Here is a 21,629-nt window from a genome sequence, read left to right on the forward strand (position 1 = left end):
AATTCTGGAGGAACGCCAAGAGAAAAAGCAGCGGAAGGGAGGAGGCAGTTTTGCGGCTTGCCGTTGCTCCGACTGCTAATGGAAACGTTCTACCTTCCTACCAGAGATTCTTGCAGATTATCCGACGCTTTTTAATATTCCAGAATGTACGCTAATTTTAATAGAAAACGCCTCGACGTGGCCGAAGTTGCGGCTCGTTTGACAAGAATTTTGTTAAGGTTGCTTATCTTAAAAGAAGGAAAATTACTATACGCTAGAGAATTGCAAACTTTCAAATTATAATTAGTATTATACGTAACTAAAGCCAGGAATACTTGATACTTTAAAGTTTTCAACCATCTTTCGTCAGAATTTCAAAGTTTCACCCGGAAGTTTCTGAAACGTTGTAATCCTCATTCTCTTGACGTTTCTACACCTTCTCGTCTCATGATTTTCTTCGTGGAAACAGCGACACGCTGGCTGGATCGGGAAATTCACCGTGGAACGAGCGTGTCGTCTCGCGGCCCGCGTTTAATACAATTAACCGGCGTGTTTCAACCGCGGCGTGTCTTCAGCCCGTGTTGGCCGCAGAATATAATTACTCTAATGCGTTCTCCAAAGCGAGGATTCGCTGCGCGGTCACGAGACACCCCATCGAGCGTGGAAAACGTTCCAGCTTCACGGCGCTATGAAAACACTTTCTCGATTTCGAGTTACCCTTAGGCTTTTATACAGTTGGGATAGTTATTCATTTATTTTATTTAAATTGAGTCTAGAACCCAAGGATGCAAAGAATGTCTATATGTTAAGTAGATGGAAAGATAACAAATATTTCTCTGTAAAAAATACAACCGACTTCGAGGTGCGCTAAAAAGTATGAAATAATTTATATTTCAAAACCTATTTAATCGTGAAACAGTATACATTGATTTATGATTGAAAATTAAAAAAAAAAATACTTACAATCTCTTAAAAACAATTATTAATAAATTAATAAAAATAGAAGCTACGGAAATGAAAAAAGAATGAATAAATTATTAAGAATTATTGCAATAATTAATATAAAAATAATAAATTTCAATAAATATACGAATAATCTAATTAACAAATAAATGAAATATTAAAAATTCTAATATAATTAATTCCATCGTTAGGTTACAAACAAGCGGAACGCAACGCTTGATTGGACACCGCGATAGCCCATTGTTAATTGTCAACGGTTTGACCCTGAGCAGGGTCGTTCCCTAGTCAGTCTTATCGGGACCGCCGAGTAGTGCAGATCAACCTGTCATCTCTATGCTGGTGCAGGTTGACACCTTGGATATTCGAGCATGGGTTCATCTATGTATTATCACATGTGCTAGTCTGTGTGCATATGGTGTTTCCTATGTGCTTGGGAACATTTTTATTAATGCATTTATTTATTACTTTTGCAAATATTTTATAATGTTTTATGATATAGTTCCCTATGTGTTTGTGAATCTATTACCGTGTTTTATAGTGTGCTCATTTCCACGTAGTTTTGCATGTATATTATAAATACTTGTTTATTGTACTTTTGCATGAATATTCAAAAATTAGAACAAATTAAAACAAAAAAATAAATATCGTTCAAGAATCGTGATCTTTATGGTTTCAGAAGAGTACTTTGACTAATGAGGGTCATTTGACGAGCTATTAATCAACCATAGGTCAATCACGGATCCACCATGGGTCAAACTCATTGTCAGAGACGTTGCGAGCGCAGTGGTGCAAGTCAACGATCGGTGAATCGCATGCTTTAAAGTTCCTACGGTTCCCATCATGTCATAGGACGAATGGTCCGAAACGACACGGAAATTGGTTGTAATTTTCTCCTTTCGAGCGAGCATAGTGACTCACGAGTCCTTTTCAGAATCGGTTAAAAAGTGCACTAGATTTCAACTTCAAAGTGTTCGAAAGTAAAAAGCGTGGTCTTCGAACCACCACGTCTCCTCGCCACAGTTTTGCTTTGCGGAGGAGAAGGCGAAACAATGTAGGACCACTTAATGGAAGTTCCGGATACGGTCCATTAAGATTTAGGTTACGATCGCGAATCAACGAGCGATAAGTCTTTTCGTTTCTTAAGAATCGAAGGAAGACATTGAAGAATTAGAAAAATATGTGATATTCCTTCGTTTAGAAATTTTAATGTCTAAATTTTCTTATGCGACAATCGAATATTTTAAAAGAGAAAGAGAAAAATGACGAGCAGTTTCGAGACAATTAAGTAGAAATCGTGGTCTGTCGCGCTGCGAGTAATTTCCGAGGAGCTTTAAAAAGCTGCCTGACTCTCTAGAGAAATTTTGGGGTATAAGGTCAGCAGTAGCTCATCCACAAAATTTTCCTCGCGAGATTCCTCGCGAGATGCCTCGCTGCTCGGCTCTGTAAACAGATAAATCAATGAAGATGGCGCCCGGTCGCTGGTGCACGCTGATTTTGCAGTTTCCGTCTTGCGTTTGAATCTCTTCCGCGTCTTGTTGTTCCAGGAGAATCGTCGAAAAGTCCTCCGGACGCATCGTAATTTCTTTCCAACGAATTATTAATTCCTCCGACTTTGCTCGCTTTCTTATTTCTACAGCGATTTGGATCGTTGATTCACGAGTTACGCGGTCGAAAAAGGGAAATGTTTACGGGAGGATCGGCGAATGCAGAGGAACCATGGAGAGGAAAATCTGAATTCGAAACGGCGCAGAGAAGATCAAAAGAGGAATTTAAAAAGTTTGCGCAGTGAAACCTCCTCAGTTTCATAGCGACCGCCAAGGGGTACGAATCTACTAGTTAAACATACTTCTATTTTATTTTCTGTGTTTCTTTAACTTGCTGTATTTATCCCCTTGGCTTATTGAATAAACTCATTAGAAGGATAAACGCGTTGACTTTATTACTCCTATGTGCTTCGCCCGTTACGTTAGCCTTTTATTTATTATTTTATCCCTATTTGTGGGCCTCGCGGGGCTCAACCCTATATCCCTTATATCCCTGCATCCCTTACATGCTTGGTACTTACTTCGTGCTGTAACCGACTTTCGAATCGAATTCATTAAAATAATAGCTAATCAGGAAAAGTGAGCCTTGGCCCATAAAAAGGGGTGAAACAATAAATAATTGGGAAGAATGATCACCGCGAGGATCATAAAGTAAAATTGTAGTCAGTGACACTTTGATTGTCAGGTTCTCTACGCTTGAGTTTGCAGTAGGAAATCTATAGAGACACTGCACTGACCCATATCAAGCTTTCCTTTTTCTCCGAAAAGACGTCTTCCGGTAGCCAAGAGACAAAAAGCTTGGCCCAATGATTGATCGTCGAGTGGCGAACACTCTCGTTTCTAACCTCGTAACGATGTCAACAGCCTCGATCGAGGAGGAACAACCGAGTGGAAAAGAATTCTTTTATGATTTAACAATGACAGGCGTTTTTCCATTAGAGCTTTTTGTGAGTCTGTCCAGTTGCTGACCTCGGATATCGTAAACCCTTCCTGAGAAAAGGGTTAATGTATTTCTGACGAATTCTGTTTTACGTACCATTTCGAAGCTGGCGAAATAAAACATTTGGGTGCTTTCGAAAATGTAGAAACCGATTTCTAGACGCAGAGTATGTAGGATGCTGCGCCTCTATGAAGCAGAAAAATTATGACTCCCTCGAGTCCACTGTGTGTTCTCCCTTTAAGACTTCCTTCTTCTTTCCTCCGGCATCCTTTCTCGTCACTGGCTGGCTTAGCGAAAAAGTACTGGCCGAATAAATCCGTAGGATTATCCAGCACGAGCGTGTCCCGGTTCTGGGCTCGCTTCGTTTTCTTTCCTGGCTCGTAGCAGCAGGTAGTAAAGGGACTGCACAGCCAGTAGAAACGATCCGCACTGGTCAGACAGTAGTAAAGGTAGATGCTACGAACGACCGTCCAACGAACCAGATGCAACCAGCGCCACCGGAAACCGCCAACGACTTCGAATCCTATTACAACACTTCTTCCTTCTGAATTCTCTTTTTCCATCTTTTCTTTCTTTCTAACCACCGACACGTGCCGTTTATCTCGGCTTCCAGGCATCCTTTCTGTTTCATTGTTTCCGTCGGATTAACCCGACGACCTGAAACCTGCAATCTTTGCCACCTCGTTTGTCGTTTTTATTCCTCCAGCAATACCGAGGGGTCGCTTTTAATCGGCGGTAATTGATTGAGGGTAATTCGTTCCCCCATGATTTTTCTCGGATTTTTGCTAGATGCGAGGGAAAATTGAATTTAGGGAAGTTTTAAAAAGATAGAAGATCTTTTACTTCAGATTTTCAGGGTCTTCTAATGCATAAAATTTGCAATGCGCACGGGATTAGTAAGGACCCCATCACCTTTGAGGGTTAAGAAGCATCGGTAACATACGGAATCTGGCTGGTGTGGCGAGGCCTTTCGAAATCCTGGCACGAAGCCAGCCAGGAATAAAATTGTGGTTGGCTAATCGGAGAAGAAATTTTCTTCGAGGAGAGAGAAATATTTTTCCTCTCGTCCTGTCGGTCGGTCTAATAAATTTTCCAACCCTAGGTCAGCCTGCAAGCTCTCAATTAATTACCACTGCGCCGCTTTTATCGTTCGCCACGGGATCGTAATACACACGGGCTGTTTGAAAATTTAAGAACCGATAAGAAATGTACGATAAGAGCCAAAGGTTTCTTTACTAAATCTGCTTTACTCTTGGCGAAAATATATCTTCCTCAAAGGAAGTAAACTCTTCGTTGCTGTGGATAATTTTCAAAGATGCTTGATTAAATTAAATAATTAACTCGATTAAGATAGAGATCGTGGTCGGTATAGCAGCTCCGAGTTGTTTTATAACGAGCACATGTTGCAAACAGACGAGGACACGTACAAAGCGGAGATTTACGAGGCTGTTCCAACGCATTTTCACGACAGTTTTCGCGGGCAATTTGACATACTGCCAACGTGAAAGGTTGCTTCGGGCAGAAGCTCTCGTGGACCGAGCTTGTAAAAATTTCCTACCGACGCATTTCGTTCCATCCTTCCGACGAATATGGATCTCACGTCAGTCTATTTCCTTCTGTTTACTCCTGGGAAAATAGCGTGGCTTCACTCGCGTCTCTGTTACGAACTATTTGCTTACATCCATTCTCAAACGTTTCACGGATTTTTCCTGAATTTTCCGAGTTTCATCGAAAGCTCCGTAGCTTCTGAACCTGAGGTTTATTCCACGATATCGCGGTACATTTGCTCGTCGCTTTGTTTTTTCGAAATGCTCGGGGACATTTGTTGGAACCAGACAAATAATTATTTTCCGATTGATTGAGTGCAGATCGAATGACAGGTTTTGAAACATGGGAAAGTCTGACACGATTTCAGGACGTAAAAGTATTATAAAATCACACTCGTGTCGCATCAATTTAAAGGTTAAAGTTTGATAAAAATGACTACATAAACGTTTCATCGATATTCTTAGTATAAAATGGCTGCTGCTTCGTTGGAACAAACAGTGCATCGATCAATTTTGTCGAGGTATTATATCACGTACTTGTCTGTTCCCACGAAACACCAGACATTTTGTGTTAAAATTATTGATGGTGTGTTTATGTAGTCATTTTATTGAAAGTTTAAACTTTCAATTGATGTACCGTAAGTACCATTTTACAATACTTTTATGTCATGAAATCGTGTCAGATTTGGGTTTCTAGATCAGCCACTTGATACTAATCTGAAATTTATTATAACAAAAAATATCCACCAGAATCTAAAAAACTACTACTAGACCTCTTGTCTTTCCTGCAAACAGTCGCAGGATCGTTGGCAAAATGCAGCTGGCTATTGTTTCCAACGTGACGAATATTCTTCGTTCTCCATTGTCTAGTTTCCAGCTGGAAAATGTCGACGTCAGATTCGACGGTATAAACTTGAATGGGACAACTATTTTTTCGAGTACTTCAAACGCAACACCACCCATTTTCTTTTTAGTCGTACATATGTGCACGAGTCCATCGTCGAATTTCTTTGAAGTGCATCTTCATCGTTGACCTGTCGTGAAAAGGTGCAAAATCTTGAATGCTTAATGAAAATCTTGATTTAAAGAACGAGCATTTTTTAGGATTCAAAGATTTCACGTTTAAACAGATCTTCGATTCCCTGCCGCCTTTATTGGTTGTAATAACAGGAAATGATGGGCACACGCGCCAGGCTTCCGATGTGAATTCTTTTAATATCCTCTCCGACTGTTTTACGAGGCACAACGGTCGGAATATCGCGTGGCACGGAAAGTAACCCCTTCTTCGACTTCTGTAAATCGAACTGGCTAGGCTTCTTGGCCAAATAGATAAGGACGAGCATGCAGGGTTAAACACGATCTTCGAAAGCAGCCACGAAATAAGCATTTCTGCTCCCGGCTAAACACGTACCAGCTCCTACGTTGTTTCGAATATTCGCCTGTTTTACGATTGGATTATTTCTACTAGCTGTACGTGAACCAATTTAAAGATACGTTAATAGATACCACGGAATCTTTAATCCTTTCAAAATTGTTAGAGTATGAATTAATGGAAACTTATGAATAAAAGAGATATTTCATTTAATTAAGAGAGATTTCCCTCAATCAAATTCCATTTCCTAATCCTGAAATAATAAAATCTAAAGAAGTTTCACTTCTAACGCGCGAGAATCTCACGCATATTTTTTTAAATTCATTATTCGATACAACTTTCAAAGTATACCCAATACTCTCGTGGTTCGGCCCGCGATAAAGGTGCGCTCTGATTGGCCAGTGTTTTTCGTTAATAACTCGAAAACGAAGTTAACCAACATTTTGGCAAAGGAAAAAGTTGTTTAGAATGACCTCAGCAATTGTCCCTCCACTAATCCTACCCCAATTCTGGATCATCCTGTATAGAAGTTCCGAATTACGGTATGATAGGTGTCTGGGACAGGGATCGTCTATTGTCAACCCCACTGACCTTTTATCTTCTACATTACAGTTATTAGATCTTTTCTTTTTATATACCCAGAAATGTTTTAAATCTGGGACATCCTTAATAATAAAATACCCGAGTTTCTTGGCGACTGCTATAAATTTGAAATTCGTTTCTAGAGCGATTGGATTGAAAGGCAATTACCGAATCTCATAGAATTTATGGGCAACAGGAAAAACGTTCTCCCATAATCGGAGCAACAGAACGTCTCTGTCCACCGTGGATTTTATTTCTCGTGGAGATTGCAATTTGACCCGTAACAGGCCGGGAATGGATTTATGATACGCGGCTATAACGAATCCGGCGAGCTTGTCACAATCGCGACGTTTTTGTAACGACCAGATGAAACGCGTACGTTTATCCGTTGTATTTTACCTTTTTTCCCCTCGTATTAATAATGGAAAAGATAATACCTTTTAACAATGTCGAGGCAAATAATGGCGATTGTACGGTAAAAGGGAAAAAGGGAATGAAATTTTCATGGCAGCGATAAGAGCGACAGGTGATCGACGATTAATGAAAATTCAGTTGAAATCGGTGAAATACACTTACGATACGAAATGGTGGTTTAAATCGGGAAATTGAATTATCATCCACCGACTGAAATAACGCGCGTTTAATTTCGATACGAAATTCACATTCGTTTCGACCAAGTTTCGCGAGAATGACAGTGAAAATGGGAAAAGGATAATATTGTTCGATTTTTCGTTATCTTAATCCGTCAAATTATTACAATTTCTCTTTTATCGAATGTTACATCTCTTCAAAGATAATTTTGAAATATCATTAATTTAAATTCGCAACATAAATTGTTGATTTACTATCCATTCTATCATGTAATATTAAATTTCTGATTGTTACTATTGATTTTCATGATAATCGATATATTAATTACTAGGTAATTATTAGGTAATTTGAAAATTTCAATAATGAACAACGTAATCTAAATCATATTGAAGTTAGAAAAATCATGACGACTAATTAAAATCATCACAACAGCTTCGGATATACCAATTTCGTGTTTTATAGGTCAGCTGTGTATCCTACGGTCCAAGATTCGCGTATCGCAATTGCTGTTTTATAATTTTAATTAATACCGAACCGCGTAGTCGGCGTAAATTTCTCGTTACGCGAACGGTTTCGGTAAACAGTATCGCGTGTACTGGGATTCCGGGCCCGACCGAACGTGAATGTAATTAATAAAAACCGGTGGGTTCCGTTCGATCCACCGAGCACCGAATTAATGTTTCCGCTTTGCGACAAATCACGTTCAGAAATTGAACGCGTTATTAGAAAATACTTAATGACGCTTCATAACTATTATGAATGTATTATTCTCCGCGGTTTATTTTTCCGCTATCGTCAGGTCGGAGTTCGAAGCAACGGCACCTGGCAATTAATTTACGCATCCACGAGTAAAAGCGAGGAAAAATTTAGAGATGACCGAGAGATTCAGTGACACAGAAAGTTGGCCAGTTGGATTCGAAAGGGTAAGAATCAAAGCAGCTGCTGGGGTTTCGTATCTAAGCGAGAAAGATTTTCAACGGTCCACGGGGCCAGCGAACCGCGAAATGAAAATTTTATCGGCGTATCGAACCGTCAGGCAAAATCTTCCGATATTACTTAATAACGAGCCGCGCGATGGATGGGATCGGTGGATAGCGGTTTCACGGAAAAATGAAAAGGACGAGGTGGGAATTAAGCGTCGATCGTTCCTCTTCTGCTTATTCTCTCTATTACACGCCCTTTTGTAACTTTCAATAAAACGCAGAAATCCTTGACTGGAAAAATGTAATTTTAAATTGAACCACAGTTTCCGTCACGAGTGTAATATCACATGGCACACGATTAATTTATTTTTAATTACAAATTACTGCTTCTCGCTCGTTTCCCTGAACCAAAGTTACGAATGGCGGTGGTTCGTCGATGACGAAAGCCCATTAGGACAGTTTCAAGGAAAGGAAAATAAGGCTGGAGCGGTGAAAGTTGGAGGCGAGAATTTCACGATCGCGGCCTCCTCGCGAGTGAACTTTCCGCGCTAACAAACGCGTCGAGAGCTTATAAAGCTTTCAGCTTCTCCGGCAACTTTCCTGCTAAGCCACGAACCAACCTTCGGGAGCAACACGTTTTTCCAACGGGATCCCGTCCGTCCGCGCCGCCTCTATGTTCGTCGAGCAAATTTGATTGATAAGGATTACAAGCGCAGACTGTTTGAAATTCTGAACAGGTTAGCCAGCTCGTCGACAACGAATTGGGAAAGCTTAACTCGATTACAAGACCGTGAACGGATCCTGTTCCTTTAACTTTGTCTAACCCTCTCCTCATCGCGATCCTGCTGTTCCCTCTATTGTATCGACGAGGTGTACGAGGACACGTAGAACGCCTTAGGGGGTTGCGTGCGACCCTTAATAATAATTAGATTTCCCTGACTGTCTACGGTGATCGAATCGTACAGAATTTCACTCGCAAAGCTACAAACGCGTCCAAAAGTTACGAACGCCTGTGGAATTCAACGTTTGATAAATAGTTTCCGACCCCGCTGAATCATGGGGTTTATTATTATTACACTCCCCATGGGTCTTTTTAGCCACGATATCGCCCCTTCCTTGCCTCCATGTTTTGCCCCTATTCAATGCCTGTTCTCGGAAATTTTGGCCGGTTCAAAGAAATCTGACCACTCCATTAAGGAAATAAAAGCGGCTGGATGAAAGGGTCGGTTAATGCATGAGACGATTATTTTGGAAGGGAGCAAGGACGGAAAGCAAACAGCTGACCAAACAAGCTCGTTGTCGATGACACGAGTCTTATGGTAATTTTATAGGAAATCGATGCGACCTGTTCGTCCTATGGTATCTACATTTATTAAGACTTCAATTGTATTTTTAAGAAAAATCCATTATTTTATTTTGTTGCGTGAAATCCTCTGAAACTTTTCATTTGATGTACTGTAACGAACTAGTGCCGTAGTTGTCAATAATACGAATCACTATATTTTATTTGCGTGTTGAAATACTTTTCCATGTACATCCAGTGAATCGAATATTCGAAAACATTGGTGGTACATTTGGCATGTTGTTCTACTAGAAAATACCGTGGTTGTCTCTCTGGTCAGCGAAAAATATTTCAGCCCCTTGTTTTCATTCGTCGAACAAAACCGCGATGGTATAAAACCGTGAAAAAAATCTGTTCCCAAAAATCGATCCAATTCTCGATTCTCGTTTTTTCGAGGAAACACCTGAAACACTCGCGTCGTTTTCGTTTTTTCCGCGACAAGTTAAACAAGTAAATCTAAATTCCAAATTGATGCACGATTCATCGACTATCCTTTCTTAGCTTTATCGTTTCAAAACAGTCATTATACGCTTTTATTAAAAGCAACTCGTATCCTCGAAAGCAACTGAAAGTTATTTTAAGTAACGGCTGCTAGATTAAAGAAACGTCTGACCCGGGAACAGAGTTAAATTAAGACTTAAGAGTAAAGTTAAGAACACCGGGAGCTGGAGTTACTTCTACCAAGATAGTTCCAACACGTTAGAAAACTTTCAAAAACATCATTAAACCTAAAATAAACCTTCGATTCCTTATATTTACTATGAAAGTTCAGAAATCACTGAATGCATAAAGTAAAGATCGCGAATCTATAAACCGATCAGCTTCTGATTCTACCGATTAAATCGATTTTGTAGATGAAATTGGCAAGCAATTATTAGCCGTTTAAATGGAGCAACGAGTAGTCCAACTACGATTTCCTGTTCGCAGACTTAATTGCGGCAACCTGGGTGTTTTGAAGCGTGCACGTCGAACACGCGTGTACAGGTGATCGATGCCATTGGCCAGGCGCGTTCGATCTAATGGCAGCCTAATAACCCAATTAAAAGGAGATTGGCTGATTCGCAAACCCGCTGGAAAACCGATGAGTACGTGGCAACGTACGTGCTTTCTGTTCTGTTAAATCGTATAGTGAACCGAGCTTGAATTCGCCATTAAAGGAGACGAGGATTCATCTCCGCTCAATTTATCATCAATCGTGTGATCTGCCTTCTAAAATGATCCATGCTGGATTATTGCACAATTTATATTATTCTTCTTTAAGTTACAATCATTTTTTGGTAAAGAGTTAAACTCGTTCTTACCGGGTATTGAATTAAAAAATAAATAATCAAGAATATTTGTTTGGAAAATATCAAAGGTGACGATAGTTTTCCATGGAAAATAAAATGAACAACCCCTCGAGAATTAACAGCACGTGGTCGAGGGGAGTATTTTTGCTCTCTTTGTTTCCATGTCGTCGCTACACGTCGTCCTACATCCCCTCTGTTCGACACGGAAATACTTGAAAACGGAAATAGTCGTGGGAGGGTGGTTGGTTGGAAGTCGAACGCGAAAACATTCCACGGGACGTTCACGACCGACCAATTACGGCCGCTGGAAACTGCCATCCATTAAATCTTCCCCTCATACCGTCCCTATTAGTTTCCTCGTTTTTCCTGCCCCTTTTTTTCCCTATATCTCTTCCCGCCTACATGTTCCGCCTCGCTATCGTTTCACCCGATCGGATGGATTAATTGCAAACTGATAGTTCGGCAACGACACGAGCCACGCTTCGTTGATCCACGTGCATCGTGTAAGAGTTAGATTTTTTTCCCCGTAGAGTAATATCGGAGACAAGAAAATTTCGTTCTCCATTATCCTACTTCATCATCGAAGTCGATACAGACTAATTGGATGCTAATGGATGATTGATTATTTTAACATTTTAATGTTAAAGAGCTATTTACAAAATTGCTTTCAATCGTTTCTACCCGAGATCTGGCGTTAATCAGTTATTTCAATTAACGAATAATTATTTCCTTCTATCTCTCTTTTCCACTCGACTACGATTGTTACGTTTAATTAATTCCTTTGCAATCAACAACACCGTAGCGTTCATTGAAAACACTTTTGGTAAGGGGTTCTCGAGGAATGTCACTCGGTGTTGAACAGAAGGTTGCGTAAATTTTCAAAGGAAATTCGAAAATGATCGGTTACAATGAAAATGGAGGAATGAAAAACTCAGCAGGGGGTGGTACGGTCGATTGAATTGAAAGCCATCGAAACAGGTCGATTTTGAGTGAACCGTTCGAGATTCGAGTGGAAACTCGATCCGTCAAGCGGAGGAGGATCAACGAGTGTGTCGAGTAAAGAATTGAACGTAATTATAGTATAGCGAGGGAGAATGGAATCATAATGGATGAAAGTTTTTTAAGGTAGACACCTCGATTTTTACACAACGGGTTCATCCATTATAAATATACATTTTTATACTAATATTAAATAATTGAGAAAGCCTCACGATTTCGTATTGCATCCAAAAAATGCTTTAAACACAAAGCTAAAAATCGTGAGCTCACTTACAAAGGACATTACCCAATCGACACACGCCGATTTTGATGCCCTTTGAGTATGATATAGAACTAAAAAAAATATTTGACACGTATTTTTTTTTATCGGCAATCGTCCATGCTGAAGGGGTGAAAATAGCCCTCAAAGTTGAAGTTGTAAAACATATTTTCTTGAATATCTCAGGAACTATTAGGTGTAAGCGAAAAATTCAAACTGGAATTTGTGTGTTTTTGAACAGCAAATTTTTCTATGTAGCCACCTTTTTAATAAATTTATTTGTTTAAAAAATATATTGAAAAATAATCTATTTTTGTCATCTTTTTCATCCCTTCAGCATGGACGATTGCCGATAAAAAAAGATACGTGTCAAATATTTTTTTGAGTTCTATATCATACTCAAAGGGCATCAAAATCGGCGCGTGTCGATTGGGTAATATCCCTTGTTAGTACGATATAAATCATTAAATTTCTTCAACTTTACGCAATAGCCATGAATATTCGCTATTACGACTGCAAACGACGACGAATGCAAGGAAAAAGGATTACCAATAGGCGTTAATTTGTTGTGTCACTGATCGCACTGCTGTTCGCGGATATTTTCAGTTTAATTGGAACGTGTCGATTCGACGATTCAACCAGCCTTTAATTAAAATGTATCCATGTCCCTCGAAATATTTTCGCGGAAGCACCGAACATTTTACTCATTGTTATCGTTCGTCTACATTCGCGAATGTCGTCCTCGATACCGAGCCTTGTACGAATTTCAAATTGTAATATGGTTGAAGGAACAGCCTAATTTTGGGCTCGAATGTAGTTACAATTGCTTACGATCTAAGTTCCATTCGAAACAGAGGGAAGAGAGAAAAGTGCAAATTGCATCACACATGCAATTTAATCATCTCAAATTCATGCCTTTGTCACTTTTACACTTAATTTTCACTTCATATTTCGATTTCTCATGTTTTCTAATCGTTTGCACTTAAAAATATGAAAATTTCAAAGTCCCATAAATTGAACCCGTTGCCAATGGCACCACAAACTCCTCGTTTCAAATAAATATAGTCTGGACGAGCAACTCTACCATCCACTTTTGACCATTCTCTTCCGAGTACCGTGCGTCGCCGACCTTCCGGATGGATTCTTGGTATCCATAAGGGAGCATGGTGCCAGGAAAATCTCGAAGGCGAGGGAATCCTTTGGCTGTTTCTCCAGAGGATTACTCGGTGCGTTCGCATAATGGCGTTTCAACATTAATGGACTACTCGTCACTCCATCTTCCATCTTCCATCGTTAAGTACCATTATCCTGAAGATCTTTTCGTCCCTCCGATCCATTCGCTCTCCAGCCTTTTTTTCTCGGTTGCCTCGTATCGATTTCGTGGGGCGAGAAATGTATCGCACACGGAATTCCAAGTTTCCGCTTCTGCGTGCTCCTTAATGACATTCTTTCACGTGTTATTTACTCTGCTCTTTACGTAATTTTGCGGGCTTTTCATCGCCATTTCTGTGATTGAGATTAGAACGCGGCTGACCAGTCGCGGACTCTTGCTACTGCGACGATTCAAAATACTTTCTATTTCTATTTTCTAGACGATTAACATCGTTGAAAATTTCATTAGGTATCGTTTTCATAGTATTTCAGGAATATTCTCGAGAGTAATTATCGTATAAAATTCTCTGATAGTACAACCGAACATAATGTGACATAATGTCACGCGAGAAAAACACAAAGGAAACCCAGTGACTAGTTGCTTTGGTTGGTCGCGATGAGTTTCCAAACTCTATGGCATAAATTATGAACACCTTTGTTCGTGACGACACGGTACCGTGGTTGCAGTCACGGTGCACGATTCTGTGATTGAAAGTCGATACTCAGCCAATATTATCGATTATCCTGCTGTCTTCGATGAGAATTAATGGAAGTTGCCCGAGTGTCTCGAGTACAGAACATTCCTGGCTATCGTAACTTCCACCTTCATCAACAACATGCACGATAATGTTGTAATACCTTTGTTCTTTATCTTATCTTCGCTCGATTCGGAACATCGTCTCTTCTTGTTCCTTGTAATCATTCGGTTGGTAATGGAACATTACGTTACACGACGGTGAAATTTTGATCACACAATGAAAAAGAAATCCTCTTAATCGACCATCACCGGTGCCGGTGTGTTTCATGAATATTAAGGGAATCATGAATATTTATGATGGTTTTGCAATTATGTTGACGAGACTCGTCGTTGCAACTAAATACTGGGAACAATTTCCTCTCGAACGACCGCTTTTAATGCATATCCTATGCATTAAATGCAGCTCGATGCGGCCTTAGATAATCTCTTCTGTCTTTTAAATGCGATGTAAAATGTAAATTGTAACCGATGGAATCTTGGAATTATAGGGAAAGAGAAATTGATGAGACGTGGACGATAGATAATCGTTTCGGAAAGCTGGAAAGTTGAATATGCCTTTATGAAAATTTTGTTTTTTTATCAATTACATGGTTTTCTTAAGAACGGAAGAGGATAAAATTTTATCCACTTGTCTAAGAGAATAAATCGACGAATAAAGATTCCACTGACATTTTTACATATTGCATTCTAAAGAATTCCGAGGCTGATTCGTTGAAACAGGTCGCAAGAATTACGAGATAGGTTCTAAATCAAGTTGCAGCCTCGTAAATTTCACTTGGTTGGCCGTTTCTTCAGCAATCTTTATCAAATACATTTTCTTCGCGTGTACCAGCCACGAATTCGATGAATCTTGCGTCTACAGTACTGCACGTGTAATCGACGTTTAGATAATTTTTCTATTTCCAGTCTGATAAATAGTCGAAACGCTTCATTGACCATTTACAACGAAACAAAGAACGTACCTTTGGAAATACAAAAGATATTGATTAATACCTTCGTATGGAATTGCCATTCGTGGAGGATTTAATAATAATTATCAGATTTTGAAGAGCAATTATTATTACACTATGTTTGACGAAATGAAATAATCACGGTAGCGTATTCGATTTGTAATAATATTGTAATATTATTGGGGGAAATGATTACATTCTATTATGTAATTTGAAGGATCGTTTCGATGAAAGTTAGATTATATAATTTGCAACCGAACAGAATATTGCATTATTGAATTATAAGCTCGAATTTTCACGTCAATCGGACAATTTTCCTCCATAGGGAGACAAAGTGAGATGATCCAAATAACAGAGAGAAAAATTTCCATGTTCCTATTTTATTAATTTGATGAAAGTCTAAGTGCCATGTGTCGCCGACTTCATGGGTTATTCAAATTGAGTGTCACATCTTCAAATTGAAATAAAACGCAAAGTATTTCATTTTTGTATGATTACTTTATTTTAATACAAAGTCTATTTTATGACAATTAATTATGAAAAACAATATCATTCAACGGTCCTTCTCCGTTTTATTTTTACGAGCTTGAGACGTTTGACCAAATTTAACGAACGAGTAATTTTTCACGAGGAGGAGATACCAGTTGCCACGAAGATCGGACGATTTAGATTTTTTTTATAGGATTTATGGAAAGTGAAGTTTACGCCAATAATCCAAAGACTATTGAATTCCACTTGTGTGAAAATATAATGAAAAATTGGGTGAAACTCATCAGGCTCGTGAAAAACGCCAAGGAGGACATTTAAATAATATTATCTTTGATAATTAATTGTCATACAGTAGACTTTGTGTTAAAATAAAGAATCACATACTTTGCGTTTTATTTCAATTTGAAGAGGTGACACTCAATTTGAATAACCCTATACATATAGAGAGGTATTGTTCCAGGGGTAATGCATATCTTTGTTACTCTTTCCGTACAACAAAATCGAGAAGAAAAAACAGCAACAAAGGTAGACAGGGTAGAATGAAACACGAAATGACGAGAGTTAGACAAGGGACGCTGAGGGGTTGTATGTTGAAGGGAACGTGTGCACCGCCAGGTGCATATAAATCAGCATAAATTGTAATGCAGAAATTCCGTAGTCGGTACGCGTGGTCGGTGCGACGCTGCGTTTAGCCGTAGTACGGTAGCGTGTGCAGAACGGTCCGCACGAACGAGCCTTTCCCGTTTTCGCGGCACCGGGCTCTGGGTCGAAATTCGCTTTGTCAGGCTGCTTTTTCGCCGCGAAGGCGGTAAACACTTTGCACGGCTCGAAAACGAAATTGTTGCTTATGACAAAGCGGCGGGACGGGCCTGGGTGTGAGAGCAATGCAATTGTTCTTTCTACTCCCTTTCTTTTTACCGACGAGCGAAAAAAGAAAGATTTCACTTTGAGCCGTGCGTGCAGTTTATTCCATCGTGCAGCCTCTGTGCAGCGTCTGGGATAGAATTTATTCAAATTCGAGAACCCTCTGACAACAAGATTTCCCCCAACAAGTCTTTGTTTTCTTATTTGTTTCGTGGCTCGATAACTACCGAAACTTATGTACGTATACGAAAATTCTTAAAGCAACTTTGCGTAGGTAATTGTAACTCACTTACCTTTATAAAAGCGTTTCATAATCTTAATTTTTTTCCTAAATAAGCGGCTCTATTCCAGCGGTGTATCTATTTGCGCACTGCCTTTTTCCTAACCCAGTTCGCATTCCCTGTAGGCAAGGAACTTGAGCAGTTAGCCGGGTCGGCACGATCTCCGATTCCAAGTCCAACTGTCGGTTCAACAAAGAGCGAGCTTCCTCTGTGAATGCTAATCGTTGCAGGATTAAACCAACCCCCCTGGAGTCTGATGTGTTTTTATCGTCCATGCTCCCATAGGGATGAGACGCGAAACAAAAATTGTACACTTTCGAAAAGCTTGAAATTTCAAGTGAAACGAGAAATCAAAGAATTCTCGAAGACCAGTACCTAATTTAACCGAAGATATAACAACAGGTTTGTCAACAGGTACTACTCGTAAGTTTATCAGAACACGTAATAACAGGTCGAAAGGGTTGAATTATTTCCATCGATAGTAGATCGTACAAAAGGGATAAGCGATGAAAGGTCAGACGCGTCGTTTTATCGGTCGAAAGGACTAATCCGATTTAGAGGACGTTAACAAGGACCTACGTCTTCCCTAATTATCCCCTTTCATCGCGAGAGCAAGTACCGAGGGCTGCGTGTCTCGAACAATTAAGACGCGTTTGCTTTGGTTCTCTCTTCAACTCGCACGGAATAATTTCGCGAATTCTATCCACGTTATACACCCAGCCGCGTGTATTTTCACAGTTCCAGCCACGATTTCCCTCACTTTCGTTCCACGTTCGCGATAAATCAGCTTCCCTTGCGCGCTGCAAACTTCTTTATCTATGATCGATCCTCCCCTGTTCACTTCTCTGCCCGACGAAACCACTGTTCGCCTTTGTCAATCCATTTTCCTTACCTCTCTCCGGCTACGTATTTACGTTACGGAGAAAGTTTCCTTTAAAACTACCCCGATGTACATACTTCGCGAGTTCGTCAAGAACTTGGAATTCACTTGGTTGCGGACCTACTTTTTATGGGCGCTCATCATCCCTGAAAAGGCGCATGCACGAAATGTTGAGTGATTTCTTACGAAAAATACTCGGCTTTATGGGAGCACTCGAGCAACAGAAAAGTGGGACTATATTTCATTGGGTCCACTGGAAAGTTTTCGATTTAGAATTATTTTAATTACTATCGATTTTGAAATAATCGTCCTGTATGTTTCGTGTACGTATTTAAAATATTGCGAAATTTATAGAAACAATAGATTTGTTTGCGAAAGGATAATGGAAAGCCTCGGTTTTCCATTGAAGCTTAAATCTTTCAATTTTTCCAACAGTCGTCCGTTCAATTCGCTAACAAACGGCGCACTTTGTGTTGAACGTTAAAAATCTATGCGAATAGATATAAATTCCAGATGCGCGAATAAAGTCGACGCTAGGAGAAATATAGAGGATGAAAGGGAATAGGTGGGCAGATTTTGTTGCAATTTTTCGACGAATTGAAAATTCGTTTTTTGGGCTTTCTCACGCACGTTTGCTCTACTCGTTGTGCGTGTGTTTTTTTTCCACTATGTTTCCATTTATTTCATGTATATGACAGCAGTGTACGGTCTGCTCCGTCTGTCTTGCAACAAGAGAGATAGAGAATAAAAGAAAAGAAAAATAAAACGGAAAATTATTAATACTTCCTCTTTGTCGTCATACTGTCTAGTAGTATCGCTGTGGTAATTACAACTTGACACGCTCTCGATATATGAAAGGAAAGAAAAATGAAAGAAAAAAGAAACATAAAAGAGAATCAACGAAACACGCTGCTGGTTTTTCTCGTACTTTTTTTTTTTGTTTTTTTTTCGTTAAGTCACACTAAATGTTTCGAACCAAGCGATCGCTCGTTCGCGGTGTTAACATCTTTTTGCCTTTAAGTTACTTTGGCCGCAGCCTTAGTTTTTTAAGTAACGCTTTCGAAATCTTTATAAACTACCATCTCTTGTTCCTTTCATCACTCTGATGCGCTATATTTCACAAAGAATTATAAGTTGAATTTCAATGCCTGATCGATCAAGAGAAAAAATCGAAGTTAGAAACGACGCGAAATCTTTGCGTTAGATTGCAATTCGCTGTTCGATTGTATTCGTATCGTTATTCTGTTAACACGTTGACCGGCTGCGGGGTTAATGAGTTTTTAAAATTATAATAAGTAACTATTCTGGGTGTAATAAGGGAAACTACCACCCAATTTGATAAGTACCTTGGAAACGGTGAAAATTTATATTAAATATAATTTAATTAAGCCCGCGATCAACGTGTTAAAACGCGTACGACGAGTCGATAAGTACACGAAAGACGGCGACAAAGGGTTCGTTCAATGGAAACGAAATCCTCGCACCTGATCGGTTTGAACAACCACTGTTAAGTCGCAAACGCTTGTTCCTGGCTCGAAGATACTACGGCTTAGAAGAACTACGTTTTGTATTGTCGTTACGGTATATAAAGCACTGTTACGCATCGATAAGGCACGATCGAGGCCATTTCCCGAGACGATTAAGTACTCTGCATCAAACGGCGCGACAGAAAATGCTATCGAAATAAAAAAAGGTTCCTGCAAAACACATTGAATGCCATAGGGACTATCTGTAAATAATTGAAAGAGAAAAGAAAATTCTAAGCAATATTATCTAAGATTACAAGTAGAAAGCTTAAATTGGAAAATGAAATGGTACTTTGATTATGGCAATCAACGCGTTGACGAACAGGTGAAAGAAAGAAATTTTCCATGAAAATATTCGAGCATTTTCGCGACGGTGTCGGCCACTGACGAGCCCCGAGGGAGCCTCGACACGATCTTATCGCTAAGTATACGAAGTATGAAGGCACTCAAGTTCGGGCTAAAGTATCTGTTGTCGCGAACTTCGACCACGGAAATCCGGCCTCCGGATGAATGTGTCTTCGACACCCGGAAACACCTCGTGAACGCTTCTCCGCGCGAGCATATTGCTCTAACGGAACGTGTAACTTTCCAAAGAGAATTCTCGATGGTATTCGTATTTTCACCGATCAATCCTGATCATTGAACATCTGCAATCTCAAATAAAAGTGAGAGTTCCTTAATATATTTCTGCTTTTTTTACCCCTCTTATTTAATTACACCCGTTTTTTCTTCTTCTTCTTCCTCTTCTTCTTCACAAAACCGTATAATTTCTAAGGCACGAAAACATGAAGAATATCTGATCTTGACTCGTTAGACAGCCAGTCGTGTCCTCTTAGACGAATTCGTTATATTTCAAGGGATAATCCAGTTGAAAAGGGAGAGACGTTCGACGAGATGAAAGGAGTAGGTTTCAGGGATAAGAGAAGGGCGGAGAAAGCGGGGAGAGCAATTGTAGCAAGGGAATAAAATAGAGGCTCATAAATATTTCATGGGACGTCGTTGGACAAGATCGGCGACGAAAAAGACAGCATTGCGTCGTCGCGCCCGGTATCGTTGTTCTCGCTAAACATCTGTGCCACCCATTGGGTCCTCTTTCTTTTCGCGTGTTTAATCGAGCCTATGGAATATCGTTTCCCTTTTCTACTTTCCCCCCCATCTTGGTTCGTTATCTCTCTATAACGTTCTCTTCGTTGTGTCTTTCAATAAAGAGACAGGTAAAGGTGAAATGAAGACAAAAAACGGTATCGTTCCAGAGGAAACAGCGCCAGTATCCATTATGGCGACATTACAGTGAACGACGCGTTTTATCGTTCATTGGATCGTTACGTAACTGGCGTGCGAAATAGGAAGAGGCAATAATGATCCGACACGCGTCTGTGCCGTAGGTTCTGTCGACGAACGGCAGTTTCCCATTCTCGAAGCGAACCCTGGCACGGTTCAAAGGAAACACCGGCGATAGCTAAAGAATTAGGGGTGCGAGATGAGCCGATGTTTTGCAATTTTAATCGAAAATTATTTCGAAGATCAAAAATCTGAATTTACGTGATGAATAAATTTTGTTATCTTCCGAGTTCTCGTAGAGCCAGACTAAAAATGTATTCGCTACCAGAGAGAGAGAAAAATCCGTCATCTCTTTTTTCGACTTCCTTCTTCCGTCGCGGAGAAGAGACTGCAACGATAACGCATAAATAAAACGGTGAAAAACTATCGGTGAACGAAGTGTACGATAAACGAGAGTCAGTTAAAAATTTACGGGGAGCCGTTTTGGCGCGAGTTTCATCAAGAAATCTGTAACTACTCTTCTTGGAAATCGCTCGAGCGACTTTTTATCATCCTCCTTGTCGCGGCTACAGGCCGCCGAAACTGATTTCGTCTGTTTGACGAAAATGTTCCGTTCGTACGAGCTCGTCGACTCGAGAGGAGCGTCGTTTAGACGACGCGATTGCACGCTGCCTCGGCGTTTACTCCATCGCGGCTTCCTGAAGGGCGTGAAGATGAGCGTACAGACCGTCCGCAGCTATTAAGTCGTCGTGAGTACCCATCTCGGCGACGGTTCCCTTCTCCAGCACGCATATCACGTCAGCGTTCCTTATGGTGGCCAGACGATGCGCTATGGTGATGCAAGTTCTACCCTCCATCGCTTTGTCCAAGGCTGCTTGTACCACCTGTGCGAGAAACACCGTGGAAAAATCGTTTAGGAATTTTCTTTCTTAGCTGTAACCTTACTTCATTGAAATACAGGGTGTACCATTTATCGCGCGCGCACGGGTTCCGAGATAAATGGTTGACCCTGTATATTAAAACATTCGATCATCATCCCTTATTTTTATCATCTTTTCTCCCTCTACAGTAATAATAACGGGAGATAAAAATTTTTAATGGAAGAGATCGACGATATTT

General features: G+C 40.1%; 1 protein-coding gene across 6 annotated transcripts in view; it reads right to left on the reverse strand.

Annotated features, from left to right (window-relative positions):
• Positions 1 to 18,307: 18,307 nt before the first annotated feature.
• The window catches only part of LOC114872770 (multidrug resistance protein homolog 49), a 54,218-nt gene continuing 50,896 nt past the window's right edge, over positions 18,308 to 21,629 (reverse strand). For all 6 annotated transcript variants that reach the window (XM_029180356.2, XM_029180351.2, XM_029180354.2 and 3 more), the window contains one exon: positions 18,308 to 21,394. In XM_029180356.2, coding sequence (XP_029036189.1) covers positions 21,191 to 21,394 — 204 coding nt within the window. In that variant the 3' untranslated portion in view covers positions 18,308 to 21,190. The remainder of the gene's footprint in view (positions 21,395 to 21,629) is intronic.

The sequence above is a fragment of the Osmia bicornis genome, chromosome 1, assembly GCF_907164935.1.
Source record: "Osmia bicornis bicornis chromosome 1, iOsmBic2.1, whole genome shotgun sequence".
Lineage (NCBI taxonomy): Eukaryota > Metazoa > Arthropoda > Insecta > Hymenoptera > Megachilidae > Osmia > Osmia bicornis.